This window comes from Poecile atricapillus, chromosome W (genome assembly GCF_030490865.1).
Source record: "Poecile atricapillus isolate bPoeAtr1 chromosome W, bPoeAtr1.hap1, whole genome shotgun sequence".
Taxonomy (NCBI): domain Eukaryota; kingdom Metazoa; phylum Chordata; class Aves; order Passeriformes; family Paridae; genus Poecile; species Poecile atricapillus.
Genome location: NC_081288.1, coordinates 38005522 through 38029195, shown reverse-complemented (window position 1 = coordinate 38029195; position 23674 = coordinate 38005522). Strand labels below are relative to the sequence as shown.

The following is a 23674-nucleotide window of genomic DNA, read 5'->3' as shown; positions in this document are numbered from 1 at the left end:
ACATATTCAATGTGCTTTTCAAAATACTTTTAAAATATTTTGTTCCACACTTGCATACAGCTATCTGGCACACTACATAAGCAGGGAGTATTTTGTTTGGGGGAGTGTTTCTTTTTCATAAATATCTCAGCAGTTGTTAAGGAAGAATTTTCTATATTTAAATGTGCAAAGTGCAGCAGGAAGGCTCTCAGGTACAGGGAAATCAGAAGTCTTCCACACACTCCTGGTACTTTAGCAAGTGGTTCCCATCTTATCCTGAGAACCAGCTCTGTTACACTTCTGCTAGAGATGTAAATGCTTAGAGCTAGCCATTCCCCAAGACATCAACCATACTAATCAACATTACCATAGCATAATACAAATTATGCAATATTTGAAAATCAGTGTCAGACATTTCTGACCACTCATCTACAGCCTAGCACAGTCTAGGAAAGATATGACCAAAGCTCTGGGCACAGACGGTCATTTGCATTTCTTCAAGAGTAGAAAGTCATATTCTCCTTTTTAAGTGTCTGTGCAAAGATGAGAGAATGAAAAGCTGGAGATTACATTTCTCTCATAAAAACACTTAACTATACTGCAGTGATAACTGAAACCACTTTTAGATGTCTATAAAAAATCCAGTTTGTCATTCTTTCCTTGTTGAAAACTAGGTGAAAAAAATGCTGGAGGACACTAGGTTTTTTTCATTCTTTCACAGATATCCTCTCCCGAACATTCAATCCTGTGTAGTCTCAACCCACACATTTTCTCCTCATTTTCACCCTGAGTTAAAGCAGCCTTGTAAATATTAGAATCTGGAGAGTGAAAATTGAAAGTGGCCACTCTTTTTTAGATGTCACTTCTCATAGAAAGCCAAAGCAACAGAATTACAGGAGGGTTTAAGTGATATTTTATTACATACCATAGTGAGCTGAAGCAATTAAATGAGAAGGAGTGATTCAGCTGGGAACAATTAGCATTTTTTCTATAATTGCTTCACAGAGAAATATGGGAGTTATTTCTAGAGAGTCTCAACTTGCAAAATTCAGCAGTTTTACTGTCCCCACCCATTAAATATATTTGGTAGCTGGCTGTAAACACACATACACTGTTGCAATCAAATTTTTAAACTCTCTAAACTGCATCATTGTTATAATGAGCCTTCAAGCAAAAGCAGAGATTAACATTTCTGAGAGAGAAAAACAAAGATTTCATTTCACTACCCGTCCACAAAACCTGATTTCCAGGGAGAAATACTAATGGAGAGTATATCAAGATGCCAATTATCAACCTCCAGATTTCTAAAACATAATCTTGTGTAACAGAAAAACACAGTCTTTCTTTTAAATTATGCCTAGTGTTCTTAGAAAATACTGATACACAGAAAGGACAACAGTTAATGCTACTTTGTTGCAGATTACACAATAGCTCATTGAATGAGCCTGTAATACCTAAATATCTTCAGGTCATTTAATCAAGGACAATCCATAAAAATTGCTTGAGTTCCCATCCTAAAAGACTAAGAGGAGACCGAGTTCTCATTTTTGCTGCTGCCACTTTTTAAGTGCATCTTTTTGCTATTCCAGAAAGCATGAATTTCATTAGCTGTAACACCTAGAGGTCAACAATGAGACAATTAATTACAAAACCTGTTCAACAGTAGTTGTTTACCAGAAAATGAGGCAGAGCAGTATCACAAAATATGCATACATTTTCATTACCTCCTCTATTAATGGAATTCCAAATCTGAAAACAAAGTTGGATTCTTACGTTATTTAATATTTTTTAACATTTACAACACAATAATTAAAAAAACAAGGTAGACTTGGACTATCTTTGCAGTACAGATAAGGCTTTTATCTTTTGTTTTCTGTAGATAACAAAGCGCTTTAACACAAAAATACCTAAGCATCAAAGGCATCAATTAAAGATACCAAAGACAGCCCTTCTTACCTCAAAGTTTCTTTCTAAAACTTGCACAACTGTTGCCAAAGTTCACTGTTTAACCTCTCAATAATTATAACTACAGAAAGATTTCCTGAAGCAATTATAAAACACAGCTACAAAAGTAAGATTTTTCCAGCTCCTTCATTAGCAACATCCACTACAATTCCACCACTAATTACTAACCATGTTTTACATAGTTTGGCCTGAACCAGTAGAAAATCCACGTTAAGACATTTCTAGAATGTTGCTGCTATTCCCTGCTATGCTGCAGTACTTGCAGGACTTCAGTGTAAAGCAGTTGTGTTCCCCAAGAAGCCCAACAATGACTACCAAGGTAGTCACTCAGAAACAATGCTGGATGTTGTCTTTTTAGCCAGATTTTCTTCAATGAAGAATCAGAATGGTTTGGGTTAGAAGGGACCTCAAAGATGATCTAGTTCCCCCCTCCCTTGCCATGCAGAAGAATGCCTTTCACTAGACCAGGCTGCCCAAAGCCCAAAAGAAAACAAGGACTTACAGTCTTAAGACATTACCCTCAAATCTGCCCCTGGAATTCTTCCAAAGACATTTTAACTTCTAGTGCTGTTAAAAGAAGGCCTGGTAGTTTGGGTTTATTGAGGTAAGACTATAAAACGAGCCCAACTTAAAGGTGTTGAAAGAGTCTTTTCCAGGGGCAGCAACGTTCACTTCAAGAAAAGGCCTAATGGACTGGACATTGCCTGAGAAAATGAAACATTCTCTTTTTATGTGGTATAGAAGATGTACCTAATCAATTTCCTAATGATTTCCTAATCAATTATTAAAATATGCCAATTGCTTAATATTGCATCAAATGTCTCCGGTGAATCCAGAAATTGAAGGTCAATTTTGTTTAAATCAAAATCCCTCCTGAGACACCAGCAAGAGAGACTGGGTGTGAATGAGGCCTCCCTGCTCCCTGCTCAAGGAATGCCAAGTGGAACATATGCATCCATTTCCATACCTGAAGGGCTGCCAGCTGCTAGACAGGGAGGGTTCAGCTGCAAACCTGTAGGTTTAGGTGGAAATCACTAGACCTGCATAGAGATCTGGGTTATTTTGGGACACATTAGACAGACGTGTGTCCTGTTGTTGGCTCCTGTCCAAATGCTTTCCATACATTACCATTACTCTTACATGTGATATTCTCACGAGGTTTCACTTTTAATAGTTGGACACTATCAGAACTTTTTACAGTAGAACTAGAACATTAGATTGTCTCAATATCCTTATCAATATTCAATTCCTCTCAAAACCTTCATAAGCTCTTAAGTGTCCCAAACCAACTTCCAGCAGCACTACATTCCTCAGTGTATGAGAAAAATTCTTCATATAAATATTTGAGGTCTGCTTACGAAAGCAGAAAATCCACCAAATAGGTTTATGGATGTTGTTACACTTCACAGATACCACTTAAGTTTCTAGAAGAATAAGGGAAAGAAGAATACACCAAAAGATACAAAAAGTTAAGTTATGAAAGAACAAATAAAATATCCATGGGAATACATACCAAGTACTAAGATCAGGTAGCTATTGTATGGAAAATCCAGTGATTAAAGGAGGAGCACAGAAAAAGCAATTGTGTACTTGGAGCTAAGATTTCCCACCAAGACTGAGGAACCTAAAAGGCCAAAGGCAACAACTGAGGAAGGACATAATTTTATATTTTAAAACAAATCTAAAAGCCACCATGATTTCACAAAGGCAGTCATCCTTAACCAAATTCACCTAACATTTTAAATTTACCAAGTGCAACTGCTCTTAATGGATGATGTCTTATCCATAGAGTAACCATGGTGTTGAATGTATGGTTGCTTGTGGTATTTATGTTTACATTCTTTTAAAACAACAACATTACAAACTTTATGATAAATTCTGATATATTTATTATGTCCCTGATATTTACTGATTATCCACTTGTTCTCTTTACGTGTAGTCTGCAGCTATGAGTGAAAAGGAGATTGCCTTTAATGATTCTGCTTGTGCAGGAGAAGAGAATGTGTATTTATATAGAGCTTTCAGAAGTTAAATCAAGTTAAATCAATTCACATTCTGTAGAAGCAGCACTGTAACATTCTTCCTTTTACTGGGAAGGGTTATACTCCTACACTGCAGTAGAAGAAAGGATCATCTCTATCTAATTGATGGAAGGATACTCACTACATACCTGAAGCAAAAAATAAGTATCATGTAAGTATACAGATTCCTCTCTTGTGTGTCTGCATATGCATACACACTTGAAAACTCCAATGTGAATGCAAAACTAATTTTAGCAGTTCAGATTGGGAACTTCACACTACAGAGGAAAAATCCAGTTAGAATTTTAGACAGACAGTATCAATTTTCCTTTAAAGACAGTAAGTACTCAGCCTGGATGAAAAAGAATTTTGTTTTATTTGAACAAAGGCAAACAATCTTTATTATTAAACACATATCTTTTACCTGCAGTAGAAGAATCTCAAAATAATTTTTTTAATCTGATAACAAGTATCACCCCAACTAGTCAATGTTCAAAACTAAAATGTATATTCAGTTACTCATAGGTTAACGATGTTTAAATTTTTTAACACATAAAATGGATATTTTTAAAAAATCACTCTGCATAATGATTATGAGACTGTTTTCAGAGGAAAACTCAACTACTACAACTTTTCCAGGGTAGAAAAATCACAACTAGCCCTGAACAAGAACAGTTACATTGGAAATCCACAAATTCTGCCAAATACTTCTGTCAGTTTTATGTACAAGTTAAAAAAAAATAATTCTGGCATTACTGCTGCCAAGAAGAGGTAATATGAAGATAAGTAACTCTTGTTTATGTTCTTTGTTGCTATTTTTCTTTGGTTTAAAATGTACATGAAACACATTTTATGAAACATCTCATTTGCAACTTCATATTGAGATCTGTGTGTACTGCAGTACGTCCTTAGCCATGCTCCAATACGTTTGACATCCCATGCAGCACAAGGGCACATGTATTTCCTACCGAGTACACAGAGAAGGAAATCACATCTTCTTCCAGAGAAAGTTTCATATTTATTCAAAAGGCATACATTTCAAGTGACTTTATTATGTCTTTAAATGCTTAATTTCCTGGAACTTATAAATTAAGGGACCTCTTACTGTTTTAACAATATTACAAGCAACACTCATTGGTGTATATTGTAGTTCAAAGGGCTTATACAAACCCCCTATACCATTTAACCCCCTGAGTAAAGGTTTTAAATGGTGTTCCATGGGATCTCATCCACTATGAAGGAAAACAGTGAGGCATCCAGGACTATAAGTGTGTTGAAAAACACTTTAAAGCTTTGAAAAGTTTTTCCTCATCAGAATGCACAAATGCAAAATAGCCTATCCTATATCCAAAACAATCCAAAGTATAACAATAATAGCTGGATTTTAAATTTAAGAAACACTGTCATTAAATGCACATTATGAAAACAACTGGCAAATCTGAAAAAGTAATTGTTATATATATTTCACATATATATTAATATAACAATACTGTTATATTGTTATATTAAAGTTGCCTTTAAGGTAACAAAAAATATATGCATGTAACTCTCTGACACCAAACTTCAAAATAGTCCAGAAAAAGCTTGGACTCTTTGAAATGTTGTAATTTCTAATCTTTCCTCAAAGGACATGTACATTTAATCTGACCAAGAATGAAAAATGTGCTGTATTAAGTTGAAATAAAGTACAAATAATTTTCAGTCTAAATGTTAACTGAGGTCTGTGGTTAAAGTATAAGGAAAATTTTGTCAGCTATCATGTTATAGAATAATCCACACAGAGTCATATTTTAACATCTAACCAGGCACTTTTTAAACTTGTTAGCTTAAAATCAAGGACAAAAATGGGGTTTGTATACCATTTGATTTTTCAAAAAGGCACAAATCACTAGTATTCCCCCCTACTTCGTCATGTATAAAAAAATTCTCACTCAGCTTAAAAAAAAAAATCCAAGAACTTGTACAGGTTATGATCACTACAAATTGTAAGATGACAAGAAGTGTCTGCTAAAATGAAAGATCCAGGCTTTGTTTGAATTCTCAACACAGCAAACTAACTGTCTGATTGCAAACTTGCTTTTCATTGCTAAAGCAAAAGCCATAAAATAAACTGCAGTGCACAACTTCAATGTGATTCTAACAACTTATTAATGCTGATAGCAGAGGTGATTTATTTGGCTTTGTGTTGTTTTGCACTTGTTTGTTTTGTTGGTTTTTAGTAAAACCTTCCCCTTCTGACAGAATACTGTTAAACACAGGAAAAAAAATTGCTACTCTCTACTATTGTCAATCTTTCAGACACAGTAAAAAAACTCAACATACGAGAATTCTAGAGAAAGTCATCAATCTGCAAATGTTATACATCAGTAATAAGGCATCCACTTTACAGCTGTTTGAACAAAAAAAGGAAGCATTTCCCAAAATATATATTTTGAATCTGTGTAAACAAAGCTTATATGTATTGCTTCCATTCATTTCAAAAATATACACCCACATGGACTGAAAGTGATCTTGGTGCTGTGAATTTTAGATTACTGTAATTCATGCAGCTGTAATCTGAAGATACAAAATCCAAATATTTTTGAACTTAACATTTGAAACATGTCAAAATTTTTAGCTATGTTTATGTGAAAAGAAAGCTAAAAATACACCCCAAATTTTATGCCATTTCATTGAACAAAGGAGAAAGCACTATGAAAATAAACATTCATCTGGTTTCCTAACAATAAATACAAAGACAGTTATTCTAACATACTGCAACACAGGAAATATTACTATATTGACCTTAATGTTCAATCAGTAGTTTTTAAAATCTTTCCTTATTGACGCCTGAATCTTCTACCTTGTCAGCTGTCCAACAACTTTTAAGAGTGTTTTATTTTCTTGCTTCAATTGTTCATTTTCATCTTCTATATCATCTAGATCCTGCACAAGAAAAAAGAAAAGTAAACACTTTTCAGGATGGAAATACAAATTCTCGATTAGTAGCAGCAGGAATTTACCATCTTAGCTTTGAAACGAGGAAGTTGGGATAGGGAAGAATTAGTGCCACAGTAGGTACCCTCAGGACTGTTAAACCAGCCTGTTTCCAAGTGTTACTGTAATTACAAAACATTAATATTATATTCCCAAGCACCCTAAACAGAAACATGGTCAAATCAAAGCTAAAGCAGGAATTAATGCATAAAGAAACCAAAAGAGAATGGGGGTGATTATTTTTCTGGCATACGCAGAAAGTGCATTAGTCAGCTACTGTTCCTGCTTCCCCCACTGCTTGTCTTCAACTACAGCTCTCATATACACAGATCATTGCTTATTACTGCAAGAAGACCTGTTTTGTGTATTAAGTATCAACATTTTGAGAAAAAGATATGTCAGTCCACTTTTTTTCTGTTTTCTGTGGAAAAAAAATAAAAATGGACCTCATACCTTCTGTCTGAAGTGCTACCAGAAGAACAGACAGCGCACACACAGTAGTAATGGGTGTAAAGTAAAATAGATTGCTTTCACCCCAAATATTTGTGTCTTTTCCTCTAATTACCATTTTTGCCCAGTTCCCATTTCAATTCTTCACTCCTAACAAGTTTTCTCAAGCCCTTAAAGTGAAAACCAGCAATAATGACTGCTTAATACAAACATTAATTCAATAAAAATAATTTTTCTGTACAAAAAATCATATGCAAGAAACAGAATGTCAACTAGAAAATAATGAAGAAACAGGAAAGTAATGTCAAGTACTAGATTTTAAGGAGAAAAAGGAAAGGTGGACAAAGGAAAAGAACCAGAATTTTCACTGGAGATCCTATGTGTTTTTTTTATTGCGGTCTGCCAAACTGTCCTCTTGCCTTAAGTAGTAAAGAGATTTTTCTCTCTCTTGGCCCTTTAAGTTGTTATGCAGTGTTTGACATACAGAGACCAGTTTCTTATCTCTTTCTCAATGAGGTCATTCCAGAAGTGCACAATAGAGACCATCTGTAAAACTGGTAAAATGATTTTTAAAAGCCTCTTCAGTTTCAGCCAAGCTGAAATCCATACCTCAATACCTTTGCAATCCCTTTATTGTTTTCTAGAGTGGAATCAAGAAATCACTAGCAGAAATTCCTCTCTGCCTCACAGAAGTAAAGTTGCGTCAGTATGAATCAAGCATTTGACCACTCCAACCTAATGGATACAAGTGACTTAAACATCTAAACAGGGAAAGTTTTGGTGGGTGGATAGTACAAATACAATCTACTGTAAACAAATACACTTTACATTCTCTTTTGTGCAATTCAGATCAATAATCAGATGGAAGGGACAACACATTTTCAATAAAATTATTTCTTTTTAGTTTGGTATACATAAAACTTGTATTATAATGCTCAAACGTGTTGATCTAGCCAGCAGATACCTCAATTAAAGCTTACCTAAAAACCTCCTGTTTAAAGTTCTAGTATAATTGACTAAAAATAAAATATTAAAAGTTCGTGAAATGTTTATGCTGCAAAAATGAACATTCAAAAAATTAATACACATTAAAGTTTCTTAAATATAAGCCAGGAAAAATAACTGCTGCAGTTTAATTATCTACAGATGGAGGGGATTCTGCCACTCTAAAATTTAAAGTTTCTTATTCAAAACTACAACACAAAATTATGCTAATTAGCAAAAAAAGATGCAATAGCAGGAAAGCTTGAAGTTCACATACCAAAAGGACTGCTAACTACACAATTGACACTGATTGGACTGTAAATCCTCACTGACAGACTCTCCAAACACACTTAACTACAATGACATCTTAGTGAGGTCACAGACGACTAAGTGTAAACTAAGTGACAGTTGAACTTTGCCTACAAAGTATTTAAATATTTTGAGATGCCTTTCCTTTCAGACATTTAAGGTTTTTATGAAGCAATTGCCTTTTCTTACAAAGAACACGGCAGACATACTTTTAATGTCTAATATACTGGAATGAGAGAATGTCATTTGTAGGAGAAAGCCTTTTCTCTTCCTCAATATAAATGCAGCTCATATTTGTTATGTATCCCTGTGATGTACTGAATGGTCTCAGTAAAATGATATTGTCACATTAAATAAATATACCCACTTAAAATGAGAAAAATTCTACCAAGTTTTCATGATTCTTGGAAAAAGTTTTTCAAATGCAACAAAAGGTCTCTGACGATCAGGGATGCATCTGTGGTTATGAACTGACTAAAACTTCTAGAAAGAGCATTTCACTAAATATGGACTGAGCAGTCAGAAAGATACACGATAAAATAGCTTTTTAAGAAGTTATCTAGTGTGTCTAATGTGACATACTTTCCATACCAGTGCATCTTAACATCCAAAAACTGTATACTCTGGTGAACAGAAAAGTTGGAGAAAAACCATGAATGTGAAAATGGTCAAATTTAGAGACCCCTATTTAGGCTGCCTACCAGCAAAATTTTTTAAGAAGACCTCTGCATAGAGTTACTCACTAAATAAAGTTCAGCCCGCAGGGCTAATCCTTTTCTCTGAACAGAAGGCTGAAGGTTGCAACTGTTCTTCCATGAAAAGGATCCAACCCTGGTGCTAGGCCTACAGAGGGACACTCCATAAAGAACAGATGGAGGTCCAAGCGCTGGCTCTCATGTTCTCAGTTATGATAATAAACCTGAAGCAAATACAACTGCCATATTAACTTCCATAACCTTCTATCATGAGAATGATGTGATATTTCTGCAGCTTTTCTTAATTTTTTTAAACCTTTTCTATTTCTAAATTCACATGGATCACCAATACAGAAGCAAACATAAATTCAAGAGTTAATAAACAGGAAAGAAAACTGTATTTGTTTTAATGGAAGCATCACTTGAGACATGAGTTTTAGAAGACAAATAATTATGCTGGTCATAAAATCAAAAGGCAGCTATTTCATTATTAAGAAAAGCCCAAGAGACACAGACATAAATAATTTACACTCTATTGAGCACACAGATAATGTTAAAGGTATGAAAAATGCTGACCTGCTGGACCAAAAAAATCCCTTCTCTTCTGTGTTTGAAAGTATCTACCTAGGGAGCACCAACAAGATGGCCTTGTAGATCTCATGGAACGGTAAAATTTTAGTCAATACATAACAAAGTTGGTTTTGAAATTACTTTGTTCAGTTTATGTTTTCTTCCATGCAATGGAAAGAAATTGCCCTCGTACTTAACACAGGCAATGCACAGACAGTGCCTGACTTTACTATGGATGTTCAAAGACAGTTTCTAGTTAAGACACTTGATGGATTTCATTTAGGACATCATACTTCAAATATAGCCAAAAAAAATAATCACTTCTGGACCATCAAACCTCTCAAAAAGTTGTGGTCCTAAACCCCAAGATTTCAGTCATTTAGGTTCTTTTGATCTGCTCTTTCCAACCTTTGAGTCAGGAAGTCAGACGTGACCAACAGTATTAAATAGCTTTGCCATTCATTATGCAGAAGGAATCAACACCTGCCCCAACTGTAATAAGACCATCAGCTTAGATGTGAAGGATTCTTTGCAGAATGAAAGAGCTGCATGAAAAGCAATGCCTCAGTTGAAATAGAAATATCTCCAAACCAGACAATACCTCATTTATCCTAGGGATTAACTTCCAACTTTCTCCATATAAAAACCAAAATGTGTGTTTCAGAATAATCTTTTAACTTTCTAGGTTAGTTTGCAAACTTCTGAATGCTGTCCTCCTTTGCTACTAATGAAGCTGCAAAACGTAGGTCTGACACTCTTCATTGCCTCCCTTCACTGATCGGTTAACCAGAGCCTTATCTGCACTGGACTGGAAGAGAAGCATATATCTCTAGTACATCGGGATGTCACACCTCAGCCAGGAAGTGCAGGATGAAGTCAATAATCCAGTCTATGAAAGGATTCCTGTTTGTCCTTAAAACTGGTGCAACCTTTTTCTATCAACTTTAAAACTTCTCATCCTGTTCCATTTCCAAGCATGTCTCACTCTTCTACCCCTCTTCTCCTGCCTTCACATCCTTGCCTGGTGAGGCTACCTCATGTTTCCTGCCATCTGTCTCATTCTGCCTTTACTTGGGATCAACAATAAAGAGAATATCTGTAAAAATATAAAGAGCTTTTACTTTTATAACCTTGCTCTATGAAGACTTAGAACAACAAAGAATTGAGGCACTCCAATAACACCAGACTTAACAAAGTTAATCATGATAAATACAAGTCACGTTAGAAAGAAAATATAACTTACTGACATACCTCTTGAAAAGCTACACAAGTACAAAAACCCCTCAATTAATTCTTTTTTGGCCTTGCCCAATGGATGTGGTGCCTGAAGAATACAACAGAGAATGCAGACACTTATTTCCTCTTTATAGAGCCATGTAAGAAAGTATTTGCTTACTCTGTTTAATAAATCAATTTCTTCTTTCAGCTTTCCAATTAGTTCCTCTTTGTCCTGCGCCATCTTCATTAATCTTGCATTTTCCTGTCTTTCTTTTGCAAGTTCCTATAACCAGAATACAGAATGAAGTTGGAAATGTAAATTCTTGTTTTAAGAGACAGTTTTAAGTTAATACCATCTAAAACAAAGAAAGAACACACACACACACACTTCTCTATAATTCCTTTCCTACAGCAAGTCAAACCCACATCTTCAAGTCCTTTTACATTTCAAGGAGCTAAAGAGCCACATCTAAGAATATTTTACCAACAGCAAATCTGTTTGCTGTCTGATTCAAGTGATAATGTTTTAATTTATATTTAACTTCAGCATGGACACAGAATTGGATAGGGGCCCAAAACAGAAGTAACTGTAAAGTACCAACTCAATTGTTTTTGGTTGGATTTTCTGTTGTTGGTTTTTATAATAGCACTAAGAAGAAATGAAGACTCACTTTGAAATCTGTAGGCCTGAATGTGAGAAAGAATGAAAATGTTCATTAGGAAAGAAGGTGCTTAAATCTATTTTTTGTTACTGGCAAGTAAGGTGTTTCAAAAGAAGCTGATTTAGAAGGGAGGATTTATGGTGTACTTTACTCAAATGAAGGTTTCTCAAGTCTTAAATCAAAAATAGTAATTTCTACAAAATACATGTTATTTTCCCCCTTTAAAAAAAAAGACCCATACAAATTCTGTTTATTTAATAACTTTCACCCCTACATTCGAGAATATTTGGTAAGTTAACCACAAAAACACCACTTCAGAAGAAGACAGAGAAGTCAGTAATAGATTACACAGATGACATTATTTAGCAAAATATTTGCTTCGATGAAAAGCTCAGTTTTAACATTACATTTTCCCAAAACTGTTTCTATTCAGTGTGAAACAATGAAAATAATTTTTTAATATGCATTTTAAATGTTTATGGCTCTAAAAAGCAACTGGATACCAATTAAATTTTACAATATTTTGATATACTAAAAAAATACAAGCCAACAACTAGATCAGAAACTGGCTTGTAACCTTGTGAATAGCCAGTGAGCTCCTTCTTCCCCCAAGATATTTGCTCTGTGTTAGTGTGTCACAAGGTACATAAGAAGCACACAGAGCACTGCTGGCTGGCTAAGTGCATTATCTTTACCTTAACTATTTCTCACTTATACACTAAATGAAAACTAAACATCTGTGATTCGAAAGTTCACATTCTTCTCAGCCAGTCTGACTCTTTATTTTGTGGACTTAACTATCTGTACTTCAAGCATTTTGCATCATTTCTATGTATTTACCTGCAAATCTCCCCCTGGAGTTTCAAAAGTACTTTATTTCAGATGTATGCCATGGAAAGGTTAGTTGGTACTTACCCTTTCAAGTTCCTCAATCCTCTTTTCCAAAGTGTTACTTGGTAGAGAACTACCAGAAGAATTTGCATCTCTGCTATATCTGCTGTAAGCTGTCCTCTCTGTTCGGGAATATCTATTTGGAGCATCGTCTTCTGGTGCATTAGCTGTACTGTGAAAGGCAGAGCAAAGCAGACACCTAGTTACACATTTAGCAAAATAGAAATGAGAGTAGTCACAGAAGTGCTTTCCAAAGCAGTCAATAGGTCAGTCTAATAAACTGCAGAGAATGTATTTCACAGCTCTTGTGTGGCTGAAAACTCAATAAATTCACTGCCTCACGGATTCAAATACTTGGATAATGCAGCTTTCATCACATGGGTAATACAGTGAAAACACATACTTATCCTATTTTTCAAGTTTCACGGTAAGTAACTTTATTCCAAGAACTAAAGTGCCACTAGTTTAAACCAAGCATCTTTTTAACTAGATGAAAACGCAAGGGATGAAAAAACAAGTACATGTCCAAAACATAAGAAGAATATTGATTAACTTTTCAGGAACTATGGATTTGGCCTATAAGGGAATGTAAAGTAAACTGAACTGAGAAGGTGATGTGACCCAACAAACTAATTTTATGCCATCTGCAGATATTTTACTTCAGAACTTTGATACAGAGGAGTTTTGCAGAAGTCTGTTGATAGACACTCATTCCTTAAGTGGTTCCATGGGTTTTTTTGGTTTAGATTATGTATCTATTTATTAAAATCACTGTAATGGAATCAATAGATAAGCACTGCAAGTGCACATAAGCTAGTTTTTAAAAAAGCATGCAGGGTCTCCATTACTACTGGTATGTACAAAACCAGTACTAATTTATATATATGTAAGACAAGCCAAGCATTTTCAGTCACAAAACTAACAGTGTCCTCCCCATAGCTATTTTCTTCCTAATAATGTTATTTACCTTCAATGAAGATTCTAATGAATAACTAAGAACAACAGAACAGAGTGCCCTGGGAGCAGGCAAAGAGACTTTTCCTCTACAATCCACCAAAGTTATACTTCTCAGACTTAAAATACACAGACAAACTGCCAAGACAAAAACAAACGGTGGAGATACTCAGAAGCCACCTGGAGATGCTTCTCAATCAGCTCTAGCTGGGCCTGCTTGAGCAGGGGTCTGGACAAGATTCCTCCCACAGGTCCCTTCCAACATCAACTAGCCTGTGATTCTGCAAAATCACACAGCTGAAGTATGTATGCACTGGTGCTCTAGACCACTTAGGAAAAGAATGAAAAGCACTACGAGCATCCCTACATTTCCTTTAAAACAGAGACGAGTGTGTGATTAATGTGTTCATTTAACAATTTTGCATTTCATAACTCTAGGAAACCCCTGCTTACAACGTGCAGATTTAGAGGGATACAATGCAAATCAAAAGCAGGAGTATCTGGCAAAGGGATGTCTTTTCATGGATATAAATATGCTTTTGCTCCAGTATGTGTGAAGTTTCCAAGACACACTGACACAATTGTAAGGAATTTTGTAGCTTAATGTTATTACCATATTTAGCACTGTTTATTCCTCATCCAGAAGATTTTTTAAAAAACATTTCTAGGACCGGATACGCATGTTACAACACAACATAAGAGAAATATTTTAACTTAACTCTATAAATTCTAGATTATTGAGCTTCCCAAAAGACATGCAGTTTCACGCTGTTAATGTCTCAAGGAGAAAATCACACAAAAAAAAGTCTCAACTTTTCATCATTTAAAAATGATTACTTTTGCCAGCATACTGGAGTAATTTAGCTCAGCTCGAGTGAGTGATATTGGCAGAAGCCCCTAAACAAAGATCAGATTAGAAGAAAGAATACCTGGACAGGAAGGGTTTCATTAATAAAGAAAATGCTTTAATTTTCAGGGGTTTTTCTCCTAAAACTCACACTCAAGAATTTCCTCATCTATTCCACTGGGCAGCAGACCCTACTGAACACATTCCTTTTCATTATAGGAAAGTAAAAAGAACCTATCATGGAGGCTTTAGGAAATGGGATTTAAAAAAAACATTTAAGGAGGCATCAGTCCATAACCTAACACAAAGAATGTGACAGATTTAAAGTTCATTATTTTGGTTGTTAAAACCAATGGCTAGTACAGAGCAACGGCAAAAATGTACTATCCATGACACATCAGAAACATCTTTCACAAAGAATGGAACTTAAGTCTCTAGGTGCAACATCACTTCATGAGTGTTAAATGAGAAAGAATCGCAGAATCAGAATATGCTGAGTTGGAAAGGGCCCATCAGGATCATTGAGTCCAACTGTTGGCCCTGGAACCCCTAGAGTTACATGTGCCTGAGAGCATTGTCCAAACACTTCTTGAACTCAAGATAGGCTTGGTGCTGTGACCACTGCCCTGGGAAACCTTTGCTAGTACCCAACCACCCTCTGGCTGGAAAACTTCTTGATATCCAGCCTAAACCTCTGCTGACTCCTGCCATTCCCCCGAGTTCTGTCAAGGTATCTGTCTGTACCTGACCCTCCTCTTTCCCCCACGAGGAAGCTGTAGGCTTTCCCTCGGTCTCCCCTTCTCCAGGCTGAACAGACCAAGTGACCTCAGCCATTCCTCCTAGGGCTTCTACTCCAGTCCCTTCACCATCCTTGTTGCTCTCTTCTGGATGTTCTCTAAGAGCTTCATGTCGGTTTTATATTGTGGCACCCAGAACTGCCCCCAGCACTCGAGGTGAGGCCGCCCCACTGCAGAGCAGAGCAGGACAATCCCCTCCCTTTCTTGGCTGGCCATGCTGTGCCTGATGCCCCCCAAGAACCCTTTCCACAATCAGTTTGATTGAGCAAAATCAGTTTGACTACTCCTACAGAAAGACAGAAATTTTGGTTTGGAATGAAGTTCCTAGTTATTTTTTTAACAATTAAATCAGTTATTCATAAATGGACAGGTTTAATAGCATTATTACAGCAAAGTGAAATATCTCTTGCTCTTTCCAATGCTTCTTTGATTCTCACAATGTCTTTCTAAGGCACTCTCCAAATTGCCATTTCACCCATTGAAAATCACCCTTGTCAAAACTCTATTTCAACTACAGCAGGCTTATTTTGATGCCAGAATCTTATACCTAATTTGGAAACTCCCAGTTATTTATGTCACTGCAATCCAGTAAGTTGCTAACAGCTTCTCTAGAAGCAAAGGACAATTATTTCTAAATAGGGCACCTCAGATTTCTGTTACTTCAGACTGCTTAAGCCAAATTTGTGGCTTTCAGAGTTGAGCCAAGGAAAGGCAGTTTCATCTTCTCTACAGCTGCACTTCTCTAGGCTCCTCCACTTTTCTGGCCTTCAACTTGAACTTACTGAACTACTTGCACTTCCTGCCTCTGGCCTTACATCTTAAGTATACCTGCACATTTAAAGCACATGAAGCTCACAGTTAGGACACATGACTGACCACAGCTCCCAAATACTCTCCTGCATGTCCTGTGGCCTTCAGGTCAGCATGACCTTGCAGATTCTGGTCCTGCTTTTAACAGATCACACAGTACCACTCCAGATCACAACAAAACTCCCTTTCTCTCAAAAATATTTTACGCATTTAATCATGCAACTACAAAACAACCCCTCCACAAACTTCTGGGAGGTGTGAAAATTTCTGAAGTAAATTCAGAAGACAGACTACAACTATAGACTAAGATCCTCATCACAAACTTTTATTTACTTTACAGCACAAAGAGACAAGCTGTTTGTACAAGTCACTAAGCACACAGAAAGACACAGCAGCCATCAGAATTCATTTGTAAACATGTTTTCCAGTCAATGGACACTCAGTAAAACAGGTTTCCCAGAAATGTCATATAAATGTTTAGTCAAGGATTGTTGCATCCATATAAGGGAAAGTAGGCAGCGTAATTCACAGTGTAAAATCTGTGTAATTCCTTGAGTCCTGGAACACACCAAGAACACAATGATTCTGTAAGAACACACATAACTGATCTTCTCTGCTTTTAAATCTCCTTTCTCTTGTCAGGTACAGGAGGATGGGTATCTCAGTGTATAGGCAGAATAAAAGAATTCTTGAAGTTGTAAAAGACTCTCTAAGATCATAACAAAATACGAAAACAGTTAAACAAAAAGGAAAGATACTGGAAGTCCAGAATAGTATCAGTAATCCAGGACTAGAAGTCAGAAAGAATAGAAAATGGAAACAGGAAGAAGAAAAAAAAATACAAAAAACCAAGAAAACCCAATAAAACAAAATAAACCCCACAAGAAATCAGACAATAAAGAGAAGACTAGGACCCCACTGATTAAATATAAGGATGTAAGAGAAGTGGGGAAGAGAAAGGAAAGGGTGCCTAACTGTGCTAGAAAATGAAAACCAGTGAAGTGAAGAAAAATGCTGAGATGAACAAGATGTCATGTTTGATAAGGAATAACTGGGGAAGAGAGAGAAGGCAAAAGACAAAAGACAGAAGTAGTAAAGATGGAAGAAAGCAATCTGTCTATTTCTAGCAAATAATTAAATGTTTCAATGGGAAAGAGAATCTATTATAGAATCCAACATTTCAGGAAAATATACTTTCCTTTTTGCTATCATATGTCTATAAAGTCTACCAATAATCTCTCTAACCAACTCTAACCAATTGACTTTCCAAGGGACTCCTGCTGCGGGACTTCAGTGAGATCTGAGTGATCTGAGTAAGAATTACTGTAGAGATGGCTGCTTTCTGTAAGATCCTAACCTACTGCACATGTTGGAAGAAGCAAACAAGCCCAGAACAATTCTGGTTCTGACTCCTTTAGCATTCAAACCAGAATGCAAAACCACTGGGAGTCATACCTTAAGCATCCTCACAGGAAAAATTAGTTCAGGGAGGTAGAAATTTTCAAATACAGCAGAAAACTAATAGATCCTATTAACTCAAATCACAGTGGGCATTGTATATTTCAAGGAGAATAAAACCCACTGAGTATTTGTGAGCACTGGGCACTGTGCTGACAGTGGTCAATAATCCTTCAACATAAAGTTTCAAGACTATGCAATGAATAAGATAAGATGGCAGCATCCATAAAATACTGAATGGAAGCTCACAGCAAGTCAGATTCCTCCTTGAACGTGACGCCAGTTCTATGACAAACTCTACATCCCACACATAACTAAAGCTGACTGAGGGAAGACTGCACGACCAAGTCTTATGTAGCATTTGCTAGCCTTGGCATTTCCTACTTTTGCAATGCTAATCAGAAGAATTAGATTATTTTCAACTAAGTTACGAATGTGGTTGTGCAAACTTTTATTTATTACCACCCCACGCACAACCAAATTTTTGCAAGTATGTGAGTACATACAGCATGCAAGCAGAGATAAGGTTTATGAAAAGCCACAAAAGTATGACACATACCACTAAGTATTTGGCAGATACAAACAGCAATAAAATTCTGCACTGGGACTGAAGAGGAAGTAAAGACTGAACTAAGATGTGCTTGATTAATGAGAAACGAATCATGAAATTACATAGTTATTAAACTTGTGGCAATAAGCCCACCCATTCTGCAATGACAAAGTGATTTTAAAAAAAAATAACCTGACAGCAATAAAAAGCATCACTCAGAGGGTTTACGAGAACCTGAGAATAGAAATATAAAAGACAACATGCTAGGAAAGCTAAAGAATAACAGGATAGGCTATTATTTTTTACAGTGTGGGAGGTGAGACTCTGGAACAGGTTGCCCAGAGAAGCTATGGGTGTTCCCTCCCTCTAAGTGCTCAAGGCCACGTTGGATGGGGCACTAAGCAATCCAGTTCACTGGAAAATGTCCCTGCCCAAGGCAGGGGGGCTGGACTAGGCGATCTTCAAGGTCTCTTTCAACCCAAACCATTCTATGATTCTATAGGTGAACAATTTTGAGGGGTAGAAAATACAGCAGTGAAGACTAGATAATTGTTGATGCTCTTTGCAGATATACACAGATGAATTATCCGCCTACATACTTTACCCAAGTAAAGGATACCTAAAAGAGAATGCATTCATATACCAAATAAAATACATTCCTACACAATTGCCTTGCTTCAGCTGAAGTATTTCAGACACCATGTTACCATAACATTTCCTAATAGTTCTGATAATTGTGTCACTATTAATCCCACGTGGACAAAAATTTCACACACTGGTCAGGTGCATCAAGAGCTTCTGAAGAATTTCTCTGATTAAAAAGCTGGAGTAATGACCAGGGTAATACCTGACTCAAACAACAAACAGGACATGCTATATATGAGAAATACCTGCTACAACTGAGACAGTAGTATGACAAAACCATCTTTCAGTACTACTGTGGAGAGCAATAAAATAATCTTCATTTATTAAACTTCGGAATACAGTGGTTCATAAATGAAACTATGAAAATACTGGTTCTTATGCCCTGTGTTTGACATTTGATTGGGAAACTATTCTGCCCTAGTTAGATCCAGTAAAACACTAGCTGAATTTATTTTAAAATAGTAAAATAATAGAGGGCTTTGGATAAGCTTGGTGCATCTCTCAGGTCCTTTGCCCGATATCAGGCTATGTATCTACAGTAGCAGTATGATGGCTTCTACTACAAATAGCCATTTAATCAGCATTATTTCTGGCAGAAATATAAAAAAAATGTTGTGTACAAAGATCTCATACCTTTTATACCTGCTTGAAACCATCCTGGAGGAATCCTAAAAGAAAAAAAAAGGAAAAACCAATTAATATTTTTCTTGTATCTATACTGCCAAATTACCTTATCACTCCACAGAAAACTAAGTCTGCAGCAAGAGCAGTCCCATGCCACTGTACAACTCAGTTTTGCATTATTTTGTTGTCAGGTATAGACAATACCAGGAGTATTGTCATCATATTACTGCTTCTGAACACCACCTCAGAAACCTTAAGAGTTTGTCTCTGATTACATCCTAAAACTGGATGCAGTTATTCCCTCCCTCTGCATGGACAACACATGAAACAGCTCACACCCTGCCACCAGCACACCTCCACTACCACTACTTAGTATGGAAACACGTGCACTTTGATAGCTGGTCATCAACTTATCCAAGAGCAGCAGAGCAAAACTGTTTCAATTCCTCAGCACCACAGCTGTCCTTCTGGATAGGAACAAAAACTGAAGCTGTCAAGTACAAAAATTAAGACATGTTTCAACTGGTAAACAATGGCTCAGATTTGACAGACTAAGTCCATAAATATTTTTTAGGATGTTGTAAGAACATGAACCAATTATTTTCTTAGTCATAGGCAAAACACCCCTCAGCAAATAACAGGTAAAAACTCAGGAAAGAATATTTAAGGAGTTAAAGGATAATTGCCTTTACGAGAAACGAAAAAAAAGGCAAAGTATGAAATTCTGTCTACTTACAACACTTACTGCAGGCAAAGAAGTAAATGAGTTCTTAAAACAAAATGCAAGAGAAATTCCATCCACTCTGAAAATTCTACATTACACTGCCTTCACTGATCAGCACATTAGTGACTTTTTAAGTAAATAAACAAGCTAAAAAATAGGAAAAAAAGAATATTATTTTACTATAGAAAATAGATAGAAAAAAACTTGATCTGAAAGTATAATTTATGAAACATTTTCAATTTCTGTCATATGTGCTACACTTTATCCCTAAGGTAAGCAGAAAAACAAAATTCAACAAATTTATGGGAACTATTTAAAGAAACCCACAAACTTGGCAAAATTGCTAGTTTAACACAGATAACTATTTTTATCATTGATGACAGCATCTGAAAATTAGTGATTCACAGCTGTGAAACAGAACCTAAGTTTACCTCTAAAAGGGCAGAGAAACATAACTTTAAACAGTACCAATGCTATTTTTAAAGTTTACTTAAGGGATAGGTTATCTTTGAAAGGTTATGGAAGCAGGGAGAGGTTTCTGAGGACTACAATTAAGTAAATGTCATTCCTCTCTTCAAGAAGGATCATGCAAGGAAATACAGGACAGTCCTTAGCTCAGTCCCTGAGCAGGAAGGAATTGGAACAAATCCTCAAGGACAAGAAAGTGAAATCAGCATGGATATATGAAGGGGAAACTATGCCTGACCTGACAGCCTTCTATGGTGGGAGGACTTGGTGGATGAAGGCAAAGCAGATAATGTTTATCTAGCTGGTAGCAACGCTTTCAACACCTTCCCACATAACGTTATTATCTGGAAATAGAGGCCAGATAAGTAGAGCACAAGATGCAGTGACTGCTGGGTCCAAAGGGTTATGAACTACAGCATTAAGTCCAAGCACTAAGTGGACATCAGCCACTTTGCAGGGCTGATACAGGGGCCAGTACTGTTTAATGACTTCATTAATGACCTGAATGATGAGAAAAAGTACAGCAAGTTTGCACACTACAAACAACTTGAATGAGAGGTTAACAATACATCAGGTGGCTGTGTTGCCATCTAGAGCGACACAGGCTAGAAAACAGGCTTACAGAGACCCCATGAAGTCCAAAAAAAAAGGAAAAAGCAAAGTCCTGCACCTGAGTCTGAGGATGAATAATCCCAAGCATGAGTACAGGCTGTGGAAAGCTGCTGTGCAGAAAAGAATCCAGGTGTTCTGGTGGACATCAAGTTGAACATAAGCCACCACTGTGCCCTTGCATCATGAAAGAAGGCCCATGGATCCTCAGGATGCACTGCCAGCAGGATGAATGACAGCATCCTGAGGAGAGCTATAAAGACAGTGAAGGGACTAGAAAAGAGTGAGTACACAAGGATTTACTGAGGTCATTTGGCTTGTTCAGCCTGGAGAAGACTGAGGGGAGACCTCAATGCAGTTACAATTTCCTCATGAAGGGAAAGGACAGTCAGGCACTGCTCTCTTCTCTGGGGTGCCCAGTGACAGGACCCAAGGGAACGGCCTGAAGCTGCGTCAGCAGAGGCTTAATTTGGATATTAGGAAAAAGTTCTTCACATCTCAGGGTTGTTGGGCACTTGAACAGGCTCTGCACAGAAGTGCTCAGTCACAGCACCAAACCTGAGAGACTTCAAGAAGCATTTGGACAATACTCTCAGGCACATGGTGTGACTCTTGAGGTGTCCTGTTCAGGGACAGGAGCTGGACTCGTGGGTCCCTTCCAACTAAGCATATTCTCTAATTGCCCTCTGCTTCAGCCCTGGTGAGATCACAGCTGGCATGCTGGGTCCAGTTCTGGGCTTCTCAGTATGAGAACAATATCCTGGAGAGACTCCAGCAAAGCTGGACATATGATTAAAGGTCTGGAGCATCTGATACATGAGGAGAAGCTGAAAGTGCTGGAAATGTTCAGCCAGGAGAATAGGATGCTCAGGAGGTATCTTGCCAATGGATACAAATTCCTGGTGGGGTAAAGATAATGGAATCATATTTCTATCCATGGTGATACCAAAAAACCCAACTGGCTACAGGTCCTGAGCCATTTGCTATAGGTATCCTGCTTTGACTGCAAGACTTGGACTGGGGATTTCCCAAGATCCCTTCAAGCCTTAAAGATTTTTTAGCTTTAAGACAGTCAACAATGACTGATGAGGTGATTTGTCTCTGAGGTACCTGAAGAGATTCAAATTGTTTCATCTAATACATTAAGATACACGTTCCCTGTACCTGAGAACTGAAACACCACATCAGTAACATCAGACACAGCTCCTAATGATGATGGTATCAGAATCATCCCAGCTGCCCCATTAGCTATGGGCAAGTGGTTCAATTGTCCTTTTAGGCTTGGATGGAGAGTTACATTGAGTCTAAATTTTGCCTAACTGCTTCTAGATACAATAAAGTAGGAACTCTGGGCTCTAATCTTCCTCTGTTCTTATTTTTTTTAACAGCTTTTTTTTTTTTCAGGAAAATGCTTCCTGATGAATATAAGCCTCTGTTTGCAATAAAATGCAGAAATCATGAGAAAGAAAGAAATTGCACCTGAAATTTCAGTCTAGGGAAGCTCACATACCCTTGTACAAAGAAATCTTAAGGTGCTTGTTTTGTACTCTAGACACTAAAAGGATACAATGGATGCACTGTAGACCCTCATATTTGCTAAAATATTTCTATATACTAAATGAAAATATAAGCTGTAAAGCAACCACATAGACTTGCACATTTAATTCAACAGGACACTTAGAACTTTGGTAGTACTATTCAGAAAAGCCAGGTCTTCAGAAAAAGCTGGGAAAGCAAACAAATACTCAAAGTGCACAGCAAATACTCTCAGTTGCTACAAATGACAGCTGTTAAAACAAACAAACAAAAAAAACCTTGAGTCAATTAACAAGCTCTTTGTAACAGATGTTTCTACAGTAACTATCAGTGGTTTTTATTTCTGTAGTTAAAACTAGCTATGAACAAAAAGTTAAAAATGCACCTGTGATGTGTAAAAATACTCCTCTGAACACAAATTTAATATTGCAGATTTAGTAAATTATTACTTTTATTACTTTGAAATCTCTAATGGAAATGTAAACCAATCATTCTCTGAAGTGATGATGAAAGCACTAAGAAAATGTATTATTTACCTCTGTTCTCATCTTACAGAATTTATTTTGTGTGCATCCAAAAGTCTCTGGCAACATGAATATAAGTAGTCACACTGTAAGTAACCTTATGTGCCTATAAATCAAAAATTAATCTAAAATTTCAAATTATTCAGAAGATCTTAAAATGAGGCAAGCATCTATAACTCAAGATCTTGTCTCCTTTTGGAGAACTGAAGGTTGGCAGAAAATGAAGAAAGGGAATGAAAAAAGGAGGGATATGCTTGTTCTGACAAAGAGTTCACTTAAAAGCAGATTATTATTCTTGTACATAAATACTTATTTACAAATCTGGCTTATATTCCTTAATATTTTTTAACTTTGAGTTTTAACCCACATTTAAAATATCTAATCATCACTATAAAAGTGAATGATTTG

At 36.6% G+C, this 23674-nt stretch overlaps 1 protein-coding gene across 3 annotated transcripts in view; it reads right to left on the bottom strand.

The window, feature by feature from the left end:
* Positions 1 to 4324: 4324 nt before the first annotated feature.
* Positions 4325 to 23674, bottom strand: part of LOC131592410 (PRKC apoptosis WT1 regulator protein-like) — a 68600-nt gene continuing 49250 nt past the window's right edge. For all 3 annotated transcript variants that reach the window (XM_058863902.1, XM_058863903.1, XM_058863901.1), the window contains exons 4-7: positions 19415 to 19449; positions 12745 to 12892; positions 11346 to 11450; positions 4325 to 6890 (exon numbers count right to left, since the gene is read on the bottom strand). In XM_058863902.1, the coding sequence (XP_058719885.1) occupies positions 6804 to 6890; positions 11346 to 11450; positions 12745 to 12892; positions 19415 to 19449 (375 nt within the window). In that variant the 3' untranslated portion in view covers positions 4325 to 6803. The remainder of the gene's footprint in view (positions 6891 to 11345; positions 11451 to 12744; positions 12893 to 19414; positions 19450 to 23674) is intronic.